Here is a 17,509-nt window from a genome sequence, read left to right as displayed (position 1 = left end):
TTGTCTGGGAAATTGGCTGATGAGTATGTCAATATCATTTGTTTGAGTAAAGCACTGATTATCATTTCCTTAATGAGTGTATGACCACACGGCCTTCACTGGCACTGGTTTTTCTCTTGTCTGTAGGAATTCCACCTTCCTTGTTGGATACGCCTGGAGTCCTGGCAGCTGGCTGGCTCTGCTGCACTTCCCCCATAGCCTTTGCAGTTTTGATGCCCTCTCTTCTTCCGTGTATGTGTCTGCTGGCCTCTGGCTTTGCCCAGGCAGGTAGGCAGGCCGCTGGTGGTGCCCATGGACGGGAGCCATTGGTTCACCATGAAGATGGTTGTGGAGAGACAGAGGGCGTTAGGTAGTGACAGGGGTGTGAGAGGTGAGTTGGCAACTGGGACAATCCCTGAATTTTACCATGAAGAAATACCCACATCCTCATACTCTGGAGGATCTGGACCACAGGTTTAAGATTTTTCCTGATACCCAGTGAAGAACTTGGAAACAAAGGCTCTTTTCTTTCCTACTAGTTTCATCAACTCTTGTGTTTTTTTTTTTTTTTTTTCCAAATTGTTATTTTCACACTGTAGAAGTTTGTTAATGGCAGGAAGTTAGTGGGGTAATTGAAGCAGAGTGATTTTGATGCTGTGTTTCTGGATCCTTTCCATGCTTGTGGCCTAACTGCTGCTAAGCACTTTTGCTCCCATCTGCAGTCTTCACCAGAGTAGTATTTTACCACTACCTTGTAGAAGGTGTGTGTGCCTCAGTCCCCTTTCTTACATCCCCAGGCTTCCCTCACGCTTTTATGATGCCATGACTTTCAATGAAAGACTATCCAACCAATTTGTCAACTTAGGGAAGCATTTATTTTGCCCTTATATTAAAAACAAACAAACAAACAAACAAACAAACAAACAACACATCAATAGAATTTGCCCCCGAGATTCTCCAAACACCCACTGCAGCGTGTGATCTCATACCCATTTGATCGCCATGCACAGACTTTGTTTTGGACTATCCCAGATCTGTGATGCCCAACATTATCTTCATCAGAGGAATCAACTGCTGACAGGGAAAGACATTGGCCAAGGAGTGGTCTTACTCCTGCATGACAGGAAGAATAAGCTGGTCTTAAACTGTTAATAAACGCTTTGCTTACTGATCTGTGAGTTGTTTGGGGTTTCTTCTGGGTCTTGTACCATTACTGTGTTCTAGAAATCTGTGCTTGTTGATGTGTATTTGTGTTTTCTTGATATTCTAGCATATAATCACCAAGGTGCATTTTTGTATTGTTTTTGGGAAAATAGTGAAAAAAAGTAAGAAGTGAAACTTTTCTTTTTGCTGTTCTCATGCCCTATCCTGTTGACAAATGCTCTGAGATGTTTTACATTTATCAGTTTTGGGGAAGTTATTTTATAAATAATATGTATGATAATATAAATTCTTACAACAATTTCATTAAAGTAAAAACTAGCATTGGTCCTGACATCAGGTGCTTCTTCATTTTCTACTTTCCAGTAATTGATAGCTGTCTTTACATCTCAGTAGTAAACTTACCATGTCCTCTTTTAAAACAGACTTTTGGCTTTGTGTTTGAGAGTCTCATACATACATACAATTTACTTTGATCTTACAATTTACTTTACCCCTCCACACTCCATTCTCTCCAACTCCTCATACCCTTGCACCACCAACGTGTTGTTTTAGATGTACCTTTGTCTTTTTAACCAACCAATACTGATAGACATTTGGTTCCAGAGTGGAATAATCATCCGAGTTCCTTAAACACAGAGCACTTCCTAATCCTGCTATTATCTCAGCAGCACAGAGACTCAGAGCAGAGTGACAGGGTCTAGCTATGCACACACCATATTTTAGTGTAGTTGGTTGACTGCTTTCAAAACTTCAAGTAGCTTCACCATTTGGTCAGCTGTATGTGAGAGTTCTCTTTTTTCCATGTCCTCTTCTGTTACAGATGTACAGCTTTCAAGGTTTTGTTGATTTTGAGGGTGAAAAAATCCTTATTATAAACAAGGTTCTTTTCTTTAAAAACAAAATATTTCAAGAGTAGAGTCCATTCTCTTTCCTCCACTATTGGCTTATGTAACAGTTGTCACAGTTGCCTTCTAATCAATTCCTCCTTCCAACCTTCAAATCATTTTTAATGATAGTGAGATTGATTTGATAACGAAGAACATCACCAAGTGTGTTTTCTGTTTTCCTACTCAGTAGTACTGAATGAGGACACAGAGCACTGGGCATGAGTCACATTGGGCAAGTTTTAGCCTCTGAACTCTCAGCATGGTGAAGGGGAACCAACACATTCTTGATGTATTGCCTGGACATCCAGATGCTGCCTGCCTCTCCTGCTTATCCCTGTACCTCTGTGTTTCAGTCTCTTCTTCCAGTCTCTCAAGTCATTCCATTCCATTCTTCTTTGGGGTCTTTCTGATTACAATTTTCTCTCTTAAATCCTCTTCCTCTCCCAAGCACCTCCCCCCCCAACCACTCATTATTTTGATTCAGTTCTAGTGATATACCATTAGGAAGCTTTTCATGACCACCCGCTTTTCAAGGCCACCCCTTCAAGCCTGATATCTCATGATGTCTGGAGACATAGTTTAACATTTGTGTCATAATCATAGCTAAATGAATTCATCCACTAATCTATACCTGTCTATACCTCATGTTTTAGCTCCCTAGTGCAGGAAAAACACAACTTTTCCAGAACTTGCCTGGAACTTGGAACACATTTGCTGGATGCATTTGCAAATGGATTGGCGTAGAGGGCTGTGCCTAAGAGTTTGTCCTCAGGAGGCTCTTGCTTTTAGTTGGATTCTGGGGCCACCAGACTGGTATTTCTATGATGAATCCAAAGGGACTTGCAGGACAAGATCTATGGAAATGTGGACAGAGTTCAGAAATGTCTGAACTCCTTCATTATTCAATTCTATTTCCATGGGCTTTTAGTGTCAGTTAAGAACACTGAGATTTCCACAGTGTGTAGTATAATTAAGTTAGGGTTGAAAGAGTCAGTAGAGTGACTTAAGGTATGTTTGAAGGTAGTTAAATACAGAGTTTGAGAACATGGCTTCTGCAGCCATCCTATACTGACTCCCTACATCACCCATCTTTGAAACTAACATACCTGTAGGAAGCTCCCGGCACAAATAACTGTTATCCAGATGAAATTGTCTTACATGTGAAAACTGTCTGCTACACAGCAAGGAACCTCTAGTAGCCCTGGTGGAGTGGACAGAGTGCATTGTATAGCACAACCGTTTTCCACCTCCACAGTATTAGCGGGAGTAACCACACATCCAGGCCTCTTCAGAATGGACTAAACAGATGTTGCTCTTCTTATGTTTGGTACTTCCCACAGACAACTGTATTAAGACAGGTGAATTGTTCCCTTGTGGATTAGATATAACGAAACATAACATATATTGGCTGAGAACCATGCCCTCAGTTATCCTAAGTGCTTGCATGCAGAACAGAGAAATTAGGACACCTATTTGCATTCGATGAAATGGAAGTAATTGCCCAAAATTACAACTTATTGTTGTATTGTTTGATGTTGTCCAGTTTGGTGCTTCCATCTTTGTTCTTGTTCGTGTTGCCCATGGTTACACCGGACCCATGGGCTCTTTTGTGGTTAAAACAAATATATGGATTGTTGTTTTGTTTCTGTGAAGAAAGCCACTGGTGTGTTTAGAGGCGACACACTGAGTCTGTAGACCACTTGAGTATTATGGACACTATAAGAGCATCAATTCATCTAATCCAAAACACAGGCTATCTCTTTTTGTTTTCATCTTTATATCCCCTTCAAGCTTTCTTACTGTTTTATAATTTTAAATGTGTAGACCTTTTGTTTCTTTGGTTAAAATTATTACTAAGTATCTTCTTTGAAGGGTAATTACTATAAATGGAATTTTCTGTGAAATTTTTTTTTTCATGTAATTGGTAGGTAGTGTGAAGAGATACTACTCATAGTTAGTGACGTAGTGTTGTGCATTGTTACTGCATTGTCATTATTCACTGGTTCTATCATGTTTTCTTTTCTGTGGTGACTCTGTGGGGATTTCTACATTACGAAGTCAACAAACACTGACCATTTCTATGTGGATGCTGTACTTCTTTCTCTTGCCTGGTATATTTGACAACAGCTTCTAATATTATATTGCCCAAAAAAAAAATGGGAAGAATGAGCATTGTTTTTTGAGATCTTAGGGAAAAAATTTCATGTTTGTGATATAGATACTGTCTCTATTCCTGCGATAAAACACTACAACCAAAAGCAATCTGAGAAGGAAAGAGTTTATCTCAGTTTACCTCATCAAGGAAGTCAGGGCAGGAACTCAAGACAGAAACCTGGAGGCAGGAGCGGATGCAGAGACCATGGAAGGGTACTACTTACAGCTTTGCTCCTCATGGCTTGCTCAGCCTGCTTTTTCATAGCACCCAAGACCGCAAGCTCAGGTGCGGCACAGCCCACAATGGTCCCCAAGGCAATTCTGGACAGGTACAATGTTACTGCCATCCTGTTTGTTGGTTTCTAATTGTGGAGGCAAAACCTTCATTGCTCCATTTTTTACTGCCTTTGTTTTGCTTTGGCAGTTTTATGCAGTAGCGTACTGTGAAATTTGCTAACGTTTGTTGCACGTCTATGAAAGAGTACTCCAAGGCTTCCATGGGACATTTAGTTTTGACTGGTTTAACCCATATCACACTTCATGTTTTAGATCTGAATTTGAGTATTTTGTGATGTGTTTAATTTCCAGTATATTGTAGGCACATATTATTCATAGCTTCATAGTTTATCCCTAATAGGAGGAGTAAATCTGCTGTCCACTCCATCTTGACAGGTCTAGAGTGTTGTGAAGGCAGACATTTTTGCTTTTGCCGTTAGGATTTGTGATGTGTTGTAATCAGTTGGTGGCCTTCTCAGGTTAAAGGAAATTAAGGCCTGTCTATTAGCTCTGGTGGTGAATTTGCTAAGCATTTGTTTATGTCAGTTTTCTTCTTCATCATTCATTGTTTTGGTTTGGTTTTGTTCTTCAAACCAGATCTTTGTAGCCTAGGTTGAGCTAAAATTTGAGTGCTGGAGTTACAGGCTTATGCGAGTACACCTTGCCTCTCACTCACTTTCAAAAAACAAATTTGCTAATAAAATATTTTTGACTAGTATCCCCTGCCTCTTCACACACCTTGCAACACCTTGAATACATCATTCTCTTTTCTTCCGGGCTGTGGGAAATGTCCTGAGACCCCTGCTGCCAATGAGTAGCATTCGTATTCTTCTGTATGTGGTTTGTTTCCTATCTGTCCTAGTCACCGTTCTATTGCTGTGAAGAGGTACCATGACCAAGGCAACTCTTATAGTTTCAGGAGTCCATTATCACCGTGGCAGAGGGGCATGGCAAGCAGACATGGCAGGCAGGGTGTTGAAGGAATAGTTGTGAGCTACATCCTGAGAGAGAGAGAGAGACAGAGACAGAGACAGAGAGAGACAAAGAGAGGGAGACTGGGCCTAGCAGGGCTTTTTAAAAACCTCAAAAACCACCTCTAGTGACATACTGCCCTCAACAAGGGCACACCTCTAATCCTTCTCAAATAGTGCTACTTCCTGTTGATGAAGCAATCAAATACATGAGCCTAGGGGCACTATTCTTATTCAAACCACTACATTACCCCTTATCGTTCTCAGGATTGTTCACTATCTTCAATTTTTTAGTAGCTCAGAGTGTGTCTTGGTGTATTCGTTTCAGGTGAAAATCAGTTTCATGTTTCCTTTTCTTTCTTTAACTGCCTTCATATATATGCCAGCCTGGCCTCTTGGGGGTGTCCTGTCTCTCCTGTAGAGTTGCCTCCTCCCTTTTGCTCTGTGTGTGGACAGCTCCAATTACTCTGTCCAGTTTGCTGATCCTTCTGCTTGGTCGAATCTGCTCTTGAAGCTTTGTGCTTTTTCAGTTTGCCTTTATCTGACTTTTTATTGTCTGTTGTTCAACTTCTGTGTTTTTGCTTATGGTCATTAAAATTTACTTCCTATATTCTGATAGTTCATTGAACATTTTTATGACTCATATTCTAAACTCTTTCTCAGTAATTACATGGATCTCAATTTTTCTAGTGCCCCCCATTACAACTTTATTAATTTCTCTTAAGTATGTCACTGGTCCTTGATTCTTTATAATATTGATAATATCTTTGTGTTGAAATGTCAAACTTATGCTTTGAACTCTTCTTGACACGTATCCTTGGGTAGGAACAGACCATAGCCATTTATTCCAGCCTGTAACTCTGGAAGGGCCTGAGTACGAGAGTTTCTTGGGAGCTTCCTAGTTGACTAAGGTGCTTGCTGCCTTTGCTTATGCTTGGGTAGTGCGGCTGGTGGATTTTGCTGATGAATGCGTACCTGCTGGGGTATGTTATCAGGCGCAGCTGCCGCCCAGGCATTGTGATGGCTAGAGTCCAGGCAGTCTAATCATGGCTTCACACTGGAGCGCCTGAGAACTTGGTTACGCTCAATCCACGAGGCTGTACACCTAAAAAGTCTTAGAGTTCCATTGAAATCCTAGAGGATCCCTGGTGAGCCACTGGCCTTCAGTCCCTGATGGAAGCCCAGCGAATCAGAGCTCTGATAGAAGGAAAGGAAGGTAGTAGAAGTGGCAGCAACAGGATAAATAAGTGCTCAGTGGGACATAAAGGCAATGAGACAAAAAGAAAAATATTTCCCTTGGAACTCCTTTTACCTACCACTAGAAGGTGCTATCTCATTCAAGGTGGATCATTCTTCCCATTCTAAACCTGATCAAGAAAAGCCCTTACAGGTATGGCCAGCAGCTTAGTTTTTAGATGGTTCAAGATACGATCAAGCTGCCAATTGTGAAGAGCCACCACAGCCAGCCCCAACACTCTTAAGGGGACAGGAATGCAGCTCCTTGTCTCTCCGGGGAAGTCGGACTCTACTCTGGGATGAGTTAGGAACACGGAAGTGTAATAAATGCTGCTGGCTCGGATGTCTTCCCATGCCTATGAAAGTTAACCTGGCTGCTTTTGTAGCTGGGCTAGGATTTAGCTGTTATCTCTGGACACGGTCCAGAGCCAACAGGGAAACTAAGGTGCCATGGTGATCCCTGTACAGCTAAGGATGACCTTAGTTTCCTTTCGTTGATTCTGCTTCTCCCCATGTGGCGTGACCAGTCCTTTCTCCTAGTGACTCCCCAACCGCCCAGAAATATCTTTAGAGCAGTCCTAGTTTTCTGAAAACACTAAGGGCTTTGTATTATGAATGCCAGCTAATTTCTCTGCCAGCAAGTCCATATTCAGGGTAAATGTTCTCCTTTATCGTCATTGCTGTGATTTGGGAACAGGGGTTGGGTGGCATGATCTGAAAAAGACAATTGTTCTTTCTTTCTTATTTGAGCTTCATTAAGCTCTGTGACCCGCACAGGCTTCCTGGGCTTGTTTTCCATTGTTAAGGTTTTGAGATGAGGTCCTGGAGAGTTGTTCTTTTATTTTTTCTGTGGGAGCCTGAATCTTCCCATATCAGAATCACACAGATTTCATCCTAGCCACTTTTTTTTTCACTTGGTTTTGTTTTGAGACAGGGTCTATTAAGTCTTTGAAGATGATCACCTGAGTGTTCCCTAGTCACCAAGGTAAATAGGTGACTAAATCTGTATTTATTAACAGTGACATTTGAGGTAAAAAAAAAAGAAAAAAAGGAACCATGTTGTTGTACTAACAAGGAATACACCCCAGGCTGGCTGTAATGCTTCTTGCTAGATGAGCTTCAGTGTATTACCTGACATATGCTACTGGGCTACCCATGAAAGCATATAGAAAACCTGCATAACTCAACTGAGTCTAAATAAAAACTCTTTTTGTTCATCCCAGAAGAAGCCAAAGTGAGGGTAGTGTGCAAATAGGGTGAATACACAAGGAAATCATACGCCCTCACTGCAAGGAGTGCTCAAGGGAGTGGGAGACATTACATGGATCCTTTGGTGAAACCCACAGAAGCGCTCTCACCATCTCTTTGGAACATGTGATTGTCCAGTGCATTGGACGTAAGAAGGGGAAATGAGACAGAGATGGCAGTCATATGACGTCAAATCCCTGGAGTGGTCCACAACATCGTTGCATTTAGGGAGTTGTGGAACAAGAATCCTACTGCACAAGCCCCAAGACCAGCAGCATGGCTCATCTGGCAGAGTTCTTTCACTGTCTGTCAGCGGGGCGAGACTCCTGGACCCTCACTATAGGCCTTGAAAGCAGAGGCAGAAAGTCCCTTTGGGACAGTCTAGTAGTTGAAAGAAAGTGTCCAGATTTTTCTCTGATACCCATTATAGAAATATAATATTCTTTGACACTTGCTTCCTCTTGTGAAAACTTTTGGACTCCGTAAGGTCAAGTATATTTCTTCATAACTACTTCTAAACTCACATTGTCTGATTCTGCCCAAGAGAAAGATCATAGTCTCTTCTTATCTGGAAAACAAATAGGCATCTCAATAATGGCTCCATTGTTATTGTTCTCAAAAGTTAGTCACTGTCAGCGAGTGTACTTTCTTAATGAATGTGAGTACACATCCTCCTCTGGGGGTGGGGGAGGTATCCTAGCTCCCACAGTTCTCCTCTTCTCAAAATTAGAAGAGCACTGAGTTGAAGCTCCTGGATTGCCCTGGGCTGAGCTTCCCCCATGGCCCCTGCAGAGCTTCCAGCCTCCCTTCCTCTGTGTGTGTGTCTGCTGTTGGCCTCTGGCTTTGCCCAGGCAGGCAGGCTCTTGGTCATGCCCATGGACGGGAGCCACTGGTTCACCATGCAGACGATTGTGGAGAAACTCAGCCACAGAGGGCACGAGGTGGTGGTAGTCAAACCAGAGGTGAGCTGGCAACTGGGAAAATCACTGAATTTTACAGTGAAAACTTACTCTGTTTCTTACACTCTGGAAGATTTGAACCACCACTTCAATTTTTTTGCTCAAACTCAATGGAAAACTCAAGAAGTAGGAATGTTTTCTCTACTAAAGAATTCAGGCAAAGGTTTCTTTGACTTATTATTTTCACACTGTAGGAGTTTGTTTAACGACAAGGAGTTAGTGGAGTACTTGAAGCAGAGTGCTTTTGATGCTGTGTTTCTGGATCCTTTCGATGTGTGTGGCTTAACTGTTGCCAAGTACTTTTCACTCCCATCTGTGGTCTTCAGCGGGGGAATATTTTGCCACTACCTTGAAGATGGTGCCCAGTGCCCCAGTCCCCCTTCTTATGTTCCAAGATTTTTCTTAAAATTCACAGACACCATGACTTTCAAGGAGAGAGTGTGGAACTATCTCTCCCACATGAAGGAGCGTGCATTTTGCCCCTATTTCTTCAAAACTGCTACAGACATTGCCTCTGAAGTTCTCCAGACCCCAGTGACTATGAGAGACCTCTTTAGCTCAGTGTCCATTTGGTTGTTTCGCACTGACTTTGTGCTGGACTTTCCCAGACCTGTGATGCCCAACATGGTCTATGTTGGCGGAATCAATTGCCAGCAGAGGAAGCCACTTTCTAAGGTATGTTCTATCTTCTTTAGCACATGAGGAGAGCCCTGTCTTTGGACAGTGAAGTTATTCCTTGCTGAGCTGTGGTTTGTCATTGATACTCGTCATTTTCAGTTCTTTTGCTCCATATCTTTCGACCATTTACTCTTATACACATAATAGTGCAACTTATAAATCTTGCTTGTTGATATTCGTGTATGCCACTGACATTCTTATAACCACCAGGCTGCATTTATTACTGTTTTTGAAATAGAGAGAGAAACATGGTAAGACATGATACTTGACTTTGCTCATTCCTGTACTCTACCACCTTCTTAAAAATGCTCTGAGGAGTTTTGTGTGCTTCTCAGTTTCAGGGAATTAATTCACAAATAGTATGTGTAGTTGTAAACACTCAGAATTATTTTCTTAAATGAGGTCTAGTGTCAGCCTAGACATAAGTTTCTTCACCTATTCTTCACCTTCCAGAAAGTGATAGTCATCACAGCAGTAACCTTTCCATAGTCTTTTAAAAGTTAGTTTTTGATTTTTTGAGAATCTCATACATGTATACAATGTATTTTGACCAAATCTATCCCTACTCCATCTTCTCCAGTTCTTTACATATCTTCACATGACAAGCATGTTGTCTTAAATGTGCCTCTGTCTTTCTAACCCACAAATACTGACAGACATTTAATCTCAGACTAGACTACTTATCATTAGTCTCCTCTCTCTCTCTCTCTGTGTGTGTGTGTGTGTGTGTGTGTGTGTGTGTGTCTCCCCCTCCTTTCCCCTTGCTCTCTTTCATGTAGTGTTTCTATGTGTAGCTCTGGCTGTCCTGGAACTCACTCTGTAGACCAGGCTGACTTCAAACTCACAAATCCTTCTGCCTCTGCCTCTTGACTAACGGTGTGTGCCAGCACTGCCTGGCTCTTAAGTCCTTCCTTAAACACAGAGCATTTCCTAACCCTGCTATTATCTCAGCAGCACAGAGCCTCAGGAGCAGAGTGCCTATGGTAAAGCTATGCACACACAACATTTTAGTGCATTTGGTTAATTGCTTTCAAAACTTTGGGCAACTTCACCATTTGTTCAACTGTATGTCAACTCATTTTTCATGCCCTCTTCTCCTCTGGATGTTGTCCATCTTTTAAAGTTTTTGTAACGTTGGTGATGAAACATCCTGAGCAGGTGCTACAGTGTTCACTAGCTGTTTCAGTAAGTGGTTGGGCCATTTGCGTATTTCCTCCTCAGTGAATTACACATTGACACCCTTTCAGCAATCTTTCCATTTGCTGCTAGCCTCTAGAGTTCGGGAATAGCAACACTTAGCCCTTCAAATACGTGCTGCACTTTTTTCTTAGCTGTTTATCTTTCAGTTTTTATGTGTAATGTGTTTTGTCTTCATGTATGTATACCACCTGCACGTAGCACACATAGAAACCAGAAAGAGGGCACTGGATACCCTGGAACTAGAGTTGCAGGGAGCTGTGAGGCTCAGTGTGAGTGCTGTTCTTTGAAACTGGGTCCTCTGAAAAAGCAGCCATTTCTTCTAATCCCTGAGACACCTCTCTGGCTCTTTGGCTGTTCATTTTTTAATTGACTTGGTTTTTATTTTCCGGCTTCCAAATTGGTTAACTTTTCTCTTTGCTTTCTAGGTGAACTTTAAAACTTCCTAGATTTCAACATATATTGCTGTTTCCAAACCCCAAATATCAGAGTGTTTACACCGTCTCCTGTGTGAGTGTTGTGATGCCCGTAGGGCCGGCTGCACTCTTCTGAGAACCTGGCCCCACACGGTGCAGGCGTTCGAACGTAGCTGTCGACGCGTGCCGACTCCACTAACATCACTTGAGTGATAGCTCATGGTTCATGGGTGGACTCGCAGTGCGTCTTTATCAGGCCTTAATTCTCCACGTTTGTTTCCGTCTGCTTTCAGCCTCTCATTTGGCCACACTCACATGCCGCACTGTATTTTAGCTGGTTGCTTCTGGGTTAGGCTTTAGCGTGTTTGGTAGTGTGAGTCCCATGGTTGCCGGCTTCCAAATTGTGTTGGTGAGTCCCGTAATATATTCTCCCTTAAAACTTAAAAATAGTCTTGTTGAGGCTGGAGAGACAGCTCAGCAGCGGAAGCTGTTGCAGCCTTTGAAAGAACCCAGGTTTGGCTCGCAGCTCCGTGTCAGGCTGCTCTCAACCACCTCTCACTTCAGCTCCAGGTGTCTAATACCTGATTCTGGCCTCTGTGGGACCTCCCACGCCTGCGACACGTGCGTACAGGTACACAGGTGCTTGTAATGAAAAAGAGATCCTGGAAAATTATTTTGTTGAGCTCTACAAATCAAAACAAATATCAGGGCTGTGTGAATAACATTAACTGTTTTCGTTAATCGAGGAAATGCTGGTATGTTGTTGATACTGTCTTCTTAGCCAGGAAGCTGCATTCTATTTTACATATTTAGATTTTATTTTATTCCAGCAATACAATTTTGTACTTAAAAATTGTATGTTATGGGCAAATTTTGTGTTCATAATGAAAAAGGTATCTTTAGGCTTGTGTTATTTTAAAGCTATGGTGTACAGCTTAGTTTATTTGGGTTTTGAAGTAGTTATTGGTAGTTAAAATATACCTTTGTTATTTTATGTTTTCTCTGGCCATGTTATTAAGTTTCTTAAGTAGTTTATAAGAGTTATCAGATACACTATACATATCACAGGCCATTATTATACAGTTTTTCTTTTTTGACTATGTACCCTTGTCCTGGTTGGTTTTACCAACTTGATACCAGTTGGAGCTATCTGAGAAAAGGGAACCACGATTGAGGAACTACTTCCCTACACCAGGCCTGTTGGCAAGCCTGTGCTGCCCTGCCTTTTCTTTCTCTTCTCTCCTTCCTTCCTTCCTTCCTTCCTTCCTTCCTTCCTTCCTTCCTTCCTTTCTTTCTTTCTTTCTTTCTTTCTTTCTTTCTTTCTTCTTCATTTTTTTTTTTTTTTGAGACAGGGTTTCTCTGTTTAGCCTTGGCTATCTTGGACTCACTTTGTAGACCAGGCTGGCCTTGAACTCACAGGGACCTGCCTGCCTTGGCTTCCCCAAGTGCTGGGATTACAGTATTTTCTTAACTAATGCTTGATCTGGGAGTGTAAAGGCCATGAGAGGCAGAGCCAATTCTGGACAGGTGGTTCTGGGTTGTGTAAGAAAGGAGCTGAGCAAGCCATCATCCATGCGTTCATCCATGGCCTCTGCATCAGCTCCTGCCTCCAGGTTCTTACCCTGGAGTTTCTGCCCTGCCTTCCCACAGAGAGGTAGTATGACCTGAGAATGGAAAGCTGAAATAAATTCTTTCCTTTCCAAGTTTCTTTTGGTCATTTTTTTTTTTTTTTAATCTTAGCAACAGAAACCCTAACTAAGACATCCCTTAAAACTTTGGAATGTGCTGCTGCTCTGAGCTGTTTAATTTAGAATTCAAGTGAGTTCAGGTTGAACACTCCATTTCTTTCTCTGTATATGTTTTATAACAGTTGGCCTGAGTATTTGCATTCTGGCTCACTCAGCATTTCAAAAGACTTTGTTTATATTTCAAAGAATAATAGGATAAAATATACAGATGCACGCTTGAATTTATTTGTGTAAAATGTATATAGCACTTTATCAAGTAAATAACATGCATTCATTAAACAATATAGTCTTCAAACTCTTATCAGAACTTAAAATGTATTTAATATTAAAATAATTGAAAGAATAACAAACTTTCCTCACCCTCATGATCATTTAAAACTTATGGGGCTGGAGGTATGACTTGGTGGTTGAGACTATCACCTGATTTTCAGAAGAGCCAGGTTTAATTCTCAACAAGCACATAGCAGCTTACACAGTGACTCCAAACCCGCAGCGTTCTTACACTGCATACATGGAGACAAAGCACACGTGCACAGTACGCAGAGAGTAACCTGCGATACACCTGACTTTAAAAAATTTAAATCAACTTTATTACTTAAAAATACTTGCAAATACTACAGACAGAGGTGGCGCTCGCTTTTAATCCCAGAACTCTGGAGGCAGAGGCAGGCAGATCTTTATGGGTTCAAGGCTAGCCTGTTCTACAGAGAGAGTTCCAGGACAGCCAGGGCTACACAGAGAAACCCTGTCTCCAAAACAAAACAAACAAAAACACAGACAAAAACCCTCGCAAATAAATAGAAACATCACATACCAAAATTACCAGACCCACAGTCTATAATAGCTCAACAAACTTCTAGAGATGCTGTGCAGAAAGTAAAAGGCTTTATAATAGGTTAGGTTTTTTTTTTTTTTTTTTTTTTTGGCCTACTGGGTATATTTGGTGAGTGAGAGATTTTCAACCAATTCATAGGAAACTGAGATAATGTTGTTTCTGAAAATTAGAGACTCCAGTGTTAGGACATTCAAAATTGTTGCTTTCTTGTCCTGGCAAGATCAGGCAGGATATGGGAGTGGTTACAAAAATGCAAGCAGAAACTACAAGGTACCATCCACACTACCATGGAGACTAGACAGTAACAATGCAGGCCTGGTGGGAAATTAAAGTGATACAGCCCCGTGTAGAGCTGTCTGGTGGTTTCTCAACAGTGAATGCTAGCATTTCCTTATGAGTTAGCAGCGTTAATCTTAGGTGAAGGACTTGAAATCAGTTGCTAAGAGCCTGTATGTCATGTTGGTGGCAGCACTGTTGACAGTAGCCACAAGGTGGAAACAGCCCCACAGACGCAGGAATGACACCGGAGACAAAGCTGTAGATGTGTGGGGAAGGTCCCTGGGCAACTGAGTGGAATCACAGCAGAACTCTCTGCTGCTCCAGAGACTATGTGACTGACTGTCTATGGCATCAAACCCATCAGGAGGGATGTAATGGGGATGACAATCACCCTTTCTTAAGTCCCTGGCGTGCTCTGTGCGAATGTTTGCCAAGCTTGTGTCGGCAATTCAGAGGACACATAATGTTTGGAAGTGGAACAAGAATCTTACTGCACGTGCACCAAGAGCAGCGGTATCACTCATGGGTCAGAGTTCTTTCACTGTCTGCCACGGGGTCAGGCTCAGGACCCTCTCCCCTTAGGCTTGGGAAGCAAAGGCAGAAAATCCCTTTGAGACGCAGTCTAGTGGCCGAAAGAAAGTGTCTAGATTTTGCTTTGAGACCAATTCTGGAAATGTAAGATTCTTTGAAACTTGCTTCATTTAAAAACAAACAAACAAACAAACAAACAAACAAACAAACAAACACCTTTGGACTCCTTAGGGTCAACTATATTTCTTAATAACTACTTCTAAACTCACATTGCGTGGTTCTGCCCAAGAAAAAAATCACAAGCCCTTCTTATCTGGAAAACAATCGAGTACGTCCCTTAACAATGTTTGCTCATATTATTACTGTTCTCCGGAGTAAATCATTTATTTTCCGGAATTGTTGTGTAAGTACACACCCTCCTGAGCAGGCAGGCTTCTCTCTCACTCACACTTCCTGTGTTCTAAGAGCTCAGATTCTCAGCAGCTGGATTGCCCTGGGCTGAGCTTCCCCCATGGCTCCTGCCCTTCCCCTGTGTGTGTGTCTGCTGTTGGCCTCTGGCTTTGCCCAGGCAGGCAGGCTCTTGGTCGTGCCCATGGACGGGAGCCACTGGTTCACCATGCAGATGGTTGTGGAGAAACTCATCAGCAGAGGGCATGAGGTGGTGGTAGTCAAACCAGAGGTGAGCTGGCAACTGGGACAATCACTGAATTTTACAGTGAAGACATATTCACTTTCTTATACTTTGGAGGACTTAAATCACGAGTTCAAGTTTTTTATTGATTCTCAATGGAAAAAACAAGAAGAAAAAGTATATTCCCTCCTAAAAAATCCAGCCAAAGGTTTCTTTGACTTATTGTATTCACACTGTAGGAGTTTGTTTAACAACAAGGAGTTAGTGGAGTACTTGAAGCAGAGTGCTTTTGATGCTGTGTTTCTGGATCCTTTCGATGTGTGTGGCTTAACTGTTGCCAAGTACTTTTCACTACCATCTGTGGTCTTTGCAAGAAATATATTTTGCTACTACCTTGAAGACGGTGCCCAATGCCCCAGTCCCCCTTCTTATGTTCCAAGATTTCTCTTAAAATTCACAGACACCATGACTTTCAAGGAGAGAGTGTGGAACTATCTCTCCTACATGCAGGAGTATGCATTTTGCCCCTATTTCTTCAAAACTGCTACAGACATTGCCTCTGAAGTTCTCCAGACCCCAGTGACTATGACAGACCTCTTCAGCTCAGTGTCCATTTGGTTGCTTCGCATTGACTTTGTGCTGGACTTTCCCAGACCTGTGATGCCCAACATGGTCTATGTTGGCGGGATCAACTGCCAGCAGGGGAAGCCACTTTCTAAGGTATGTTCTATCTTCTTTAGCACATGAGGAGAGCCCTGGCTTTGGACAGTGAAGTTATTCCTTGCTGAGTTGTGGTTTGTCATTTATACTTGTCATTTTCAGTTCTTTTGCTTTGACTAAATTTTTTACCACTTACATATAATTGTGCAATTGTGCAACTTAAAAATTTTACTGTGTACCACTGACATTCTCATATATATCATTACCAACCTGCATTGGTTTTGGCAACAGAGAGACACAGTAAGAAACAGAGCTTCATTTTGTTCATTCCTGTACTCTAACTCTTTAAAAAAAAAAAGAAAAAACACTCTGGAGAGTCTTGTGTGTTTCTCAGTTTTGAGGAATTACTTCACAAACTGTGTAGCTGTAAACATTCAGAACTATTTTCTTAAAATAAGATCAGTCTGGACAACAGGTTTTTAGTCTCTTCTGCATTCGGAGCCCCTGGAGCACAGGGCTTGTCCAGCAGTTTCATTAAGTGGAGCCCGAAAATTTTAGTGTCGCTGCCTCTGTCTGTGGCATCTGTTTCCGTAAGAAAGGCTGGGCCATTAGCATTTCCTCCGTGGTGAATTACACACCTATTTCTTTAACAAAGTTACCAATTACCCTGTCTCCGGCTCAGGAATATTAACACCCAGGCTTTTAAATATGTGGTGCTGTGGTACATGTTTTTTGTTCTGTTGTTCTTGTTGTTTCTTTTTGCTATTTGTCTTTTAATCTACATATTTTTTATTTGATGGGAGTCCAAACTGGTTAACTTTCCCCTTTTCTTTAAATGATAACTTTTTCTTTAAAAAATTTTTAGATTTCAACATGTTTTTTTTTTTCTGAATCTCAAATATCTAAATGTTTTCACCAGTTATGTTGGTGATAATATTTTTTGATCAACATTTTTTTTACATTTTTAAACAAAATAGAGTTATATCATGATTCCCTTCCCTTCTTCTCTCCAACCCCACCCATCCTTCCCCACTCTCAAATTGATAGCCTCTTCTTCTTTGATTATTATTGTTTCCTGTGTGTATGTGTTTCACAAATATACAAACATGGCCTCCTGAGTTTATTTTTGTTGCTTGTGTGTATATGGTCTCAGGACTGACCACACTTGTATTGAACAATCACTAAAGGACTGATGCCGGGGAGAGTCTAACTCTCCCTCTCCCAGTAGCCTGTAACAGCCTTTGCCTAAGGGTGGGACCTTGTGAAAGTTTCCCCCTTCTGCATTAGTGTGTCCACGGTTGCTACCATTGTTCCAGTTTCATTCATGCAGGACAGATTGGTTCACGCAGACTTCCTGCTATTCTGGCTCTTACAGTCTTTGTGGCCCCTCTTTCACAATGTGCGGGAGCTGTGCAGATGTAGATGTGCCCAGCGGGGAAAGAGTTTTTCACTGTGTGTGGCATGGGTGTGTGGGCGGTAGGGGTTAGGGTGGAGTGCTAAGCATCTTCCTGTGCCTTAGAAGCACGGGCAGCGTGTCCTTTTTAAGCAGACGCTCTGGTGGGAGTCTGAAGAAGTTGCATCCATTTTGCTTTGAGACCAGTTCCAGAAATGCATCTTTCTTTCTTTCTTTCTTTCTTTCTTTCTTTCTTTCTTTCTTTCT

The 17,509-nt window shown here is 41.8% G+C and overlaps 2 protein-coding genes and 1 pseudogene across 2 annotated transcripts in view; all 3 read left to right on the top strand.

The window, feature by feature from the left end:
* The first annotated feature begins 246 nt into the window (after positions 1-246).
* Positions 247-1,123, top strand: LOC129683640 (UDP-glucuronosyltransferase 1A8-like; annotated as a pseudogene).
* A 7,544-nt stretch (positions 1,124-8,667) lies between these two features.
* LOC129683639 (UDP-glucuronosyltransferase 1A8-like) lies at positions 8,668-11,198 on the top strand. Its single transcript, XM_055616472.1, has 2 exons — positions 8,668-9,549; positions 11,178-11,198. The coding sequence occupies exons 1-2, from the start codon at positions 8,695-8,697 to the stop codon at positions 11,196-11,198; spliced, it is 876 nt and encodes a 291-aa protein (XP_055472447.1). The 5' UTR covers positions 8,668-8,694.
* A 3,800-nt stretch (positions 11,199-14,998) lies between these two features.
* The window catches only part of LOC129683769 (UDP-glucuronosyltransferase 1-6), a 64,314-nt gene continuing 61,803 nt past the window's right edge, over positions 14,999-17,509 (top strand). Inside the window, exon 1 of the mRNA XM_055616731.1 lies at positions 14,999-15,909. Within this exon, the coding sequence (XP_055472706.1) occupies positions 15,070-15,909 (840 nt within the window). The 5' untranslated portion in view covers positions 14,999-15,069. The remainder of the gene's footprint in view (positions 15,910-17,509) is intronic.

The sequence above is a fragment of the Psammomys obesus genome, unplaced genomic scaffold (assembly GCF_907164565.1).
Source record: "Psammomys obesus unplaced genomic scaffold, mPsaObe1.curated_primary_1811, whole genome shotgun sequence".
Lineage (NCBI taxonomy): Eukaryota > Metazoa > Chordata > Mammalia > Rodentia > Muridae > Psammomys > Psammomys obesus.
The sequence above is the reverse complement of the archived record's forward strand: the minus strand, read 5'-3'. Positions and strand labels throughout refer to the sequence as shown.

Excerpts from the sequence above, each read along its gene's own strand:
- LOC129683639 (XM_055616472.1), top strand. The coding sequence starts at position 8,695 with ATGGCCCCTGCAGAGCTTCCAGCCTCCCTTCCTCTGTGTGTGTGTCTG. Across the intron at positions 9,550-11,177 it reads AGAGGAAGCCACTTTCTAAG|GTGAACTTTAAAACTTCCTA; the intron begins GTATGTTCTATC and ends TTTGCTTTCTAG.